Source organism: Otolemur garnettii, unplaced genomic scaffold (assembly GCF_000181295.1).
Source record: "Otolemur garnettii isolate 467f Iridium unplaced genomic scaffold, OtoGar3 scaffold00185, whole genome shotgun sequence".
Classification (NCBI taxonomy): Eukaryota; Metazoa; Chordata; class Mammalia; order Primates; family Galagidae; genus Otolemur; species Otolemur garnettii.
Window position 1 is genome coordinate 2,867,902 of NW_003852580.1, and position 2,226 is coordinate 2,870,127.

A 2,226-nucleotide genomic window follows, 5' to 3' on the forward strand; every position below is an offset into this window, starting at 1 on the left:
AATGCCATGGCACTCTACCCAGGGGGACAGCTTGAGGCTCTGTCTCAAAAAAAAAAAAAAAGAAAAAGAAAAAAAGAAAGGGTATGGACTTTGCTGGGTTCAAAAAACCTGAACCGGGTGGTGCCTGTGGCTCAAAGACACAGGGCCAGCCCCATATACCAGAGGTGGTGGGTTTAAACCCAGCCCCATCCAAAAAACTGCGGAAAAAAAAACCCAAACCTGTATCTGCCTGCAAAGGAAAACCAATTTTCTCTTACCTCAAGCAAAAGATTATTCAAGTCTTGGTGACTTCTCAGGAGGTGCACAGCTGAAGCCTTTAACTTCTGTCCCCTTTCAGGATTATATTTTTGCCTCTTGGCCCTTCCTGCTAATGGAGAAAATCAGTTTTTAAAAAATTACATTTCTATTTAAATGAGACACTGTGACACCCTGTACCCCCACCTGATGCACTGAGGACACACGCTATTTCTGTCCACCCCTCAATTCCATCATGAGAAAACATCAGAGAAACCTAAAGGACATTCTATAAAATAACGGACCAGTGCTTCTCTACAGTGCTGAGATCTTGAAAGACAAGAATACTAGGAAATGGGGCAGCGCCTGTGGCTCAAAGTAGTAAGGTGCCAGCCCCATATGCTGGAGGTGGCGAGTTCAAACCCAGCCCCGGCCAAAAACTGCCAAAAAAAAAAAAACCCTAGGAAATGGGACAATTACATACGACGCGGGATCCTGAGACCAAAAAAGGGCATTACGGAGGAAACCCATGCAATTTTAATAAATCTGTAGTTAACAGCATCGTACCAACGTTAACGTTTTGGGTCTGATTCCTGTTAAACACAAATTGTGTGGTTCTCCTGCTAAGTTAAATTTGATACTACTGGACTGACGTTTGGGGTGAGACTTAAACCCCCGTTTGAGGAACCCCTATCCTGAAGTCCTGGTCTGCCAGGGCCTGCCAAGGAGAGGAAGGGGCGCAGAAGGGCCAGGGAGGGGAGGAGGCGTGGAGCGGCGCGGAGGGGACCGGGGGAGGGAGGGAATCGGTGGACTGGGCCCGGGGAGGCCGCCGCGCGCACTAGGCCCCAGCCCGGCGGCCAGCGGCGAGAGCCCCAAGACGCGGAGCACGGCCTCTGGAGGACGTAGTGGCGGCGGCTCGGGGAGGAAGGGGCCGCAGCACCACCCACCTACCCAGCAGCTCTGCCCAGGGCCTCCGGCGGGTCCCGGACCCCGGGCCAAAGGCCACGTCCGGCGCGGGAGAGCCAGGCATGACCACAACGCTCAGCCCCGGCGATGGCTCAGGGCACCGAGCCCGCGCTGCCTTCCCATTGGCTGCGGCAGCGCGCTTACCCATTGGCTAGCAGGTATACGGCCACGCCCCCGGGGCAGAGCTCTCCAGTAGCGGCAGTAGTGGTAGTAGCTAAGGAAGAGGCGGCGCAGGCGCCTAAAGGCCGGTGTAGATTGGAGGTGCCGGCTGACTAGGAAACTGCGTGCGAGAGACGGTAATGTCTCTGGAGCGTTGTTCCTGTCAGATATAAGAGCTAGTCTTGAAGAGACGACCTGACAAATCGAGGGAGTCGCCAAAAGTTACTACCTGCATCAAAGCCCCCCGGTGCGGCCCATCCATGGGAAGGCGGAGAACAGGTCGCACCCGGGGCGGCTCTGTCCCTTGGCGTTGTCTGCGGCCTGTGCACCCGCTTCCCGCGCGTGGGCCGTGACCGGGCGAGTGGTCTGCGGTTTGCACATTCCGCTCAGGGTCGTCCTTGCGGGAGGCACCCACGTGTAGTGTGGCTGTAGTTGGGTATTCCACGGTGTAAAGGCGATTTGTTTTTTTTGTTAGGTTAAAGGAGGGTAGCTTAGGATGGGAAGTGGCAGAATCCTCCAAGGCTGGGGCTTGGAACCGCCCTTTACTTTGGTCGTGGAGAAGATAAATTGTAGGCCTGTGAAATAGCAGCAAGAGCTTCTCACTGCCTGGAATTGGAAGAGTTCCTCTAAATTTGTTTGGACAAGTTTTACTATATATCACTTTACACATACATGAAAACACAAATGTAAGCTTGGCACCTGTAGCTCAGCGGCTTGGGCGCCAGCTACAGCTGCACCAGAGCTGGCGGGTTCAAATCCAGCCCAGGCCTGCCAACAACTATGACAACTACAACCAAAATATAGTCGAGCAGTTGTGGCGGGCGCCTGTCGTCCCAGTTACTTGGGAGGCTGAGGCAAGAGAACCGC

At 54.2% G+C, this 2,226-nt stretch overlaps 1 protein-coding gene across 1 annotated transcript in view; it reads right to left on the reverse strand.

Moving 5' to 3' along the window:
* Positions 1-1,348, reverse strand: part of FANCA (Fanconi anemia complementation group A) — a 75,617-nt gene extending 74,269 nt beyond the window's left edge. The window contains exons 1-2 of the mRNA XM_023507506.1: positions 1,186-1,348; positions 258-367 (exon numbers count right to left, since the gene is read on the reverse strand). Coding sequence (XP_023363274.1) covers positions 258-367; positions 1,186-1,348 — 273 coding nt within the window. The remainder of the gene's footprint in view (positions 1-257; positions 368-1,185) is intronic.
* Between the last annotated feature and the right edge of the window lie 878 nt (positions 1,349-2,226).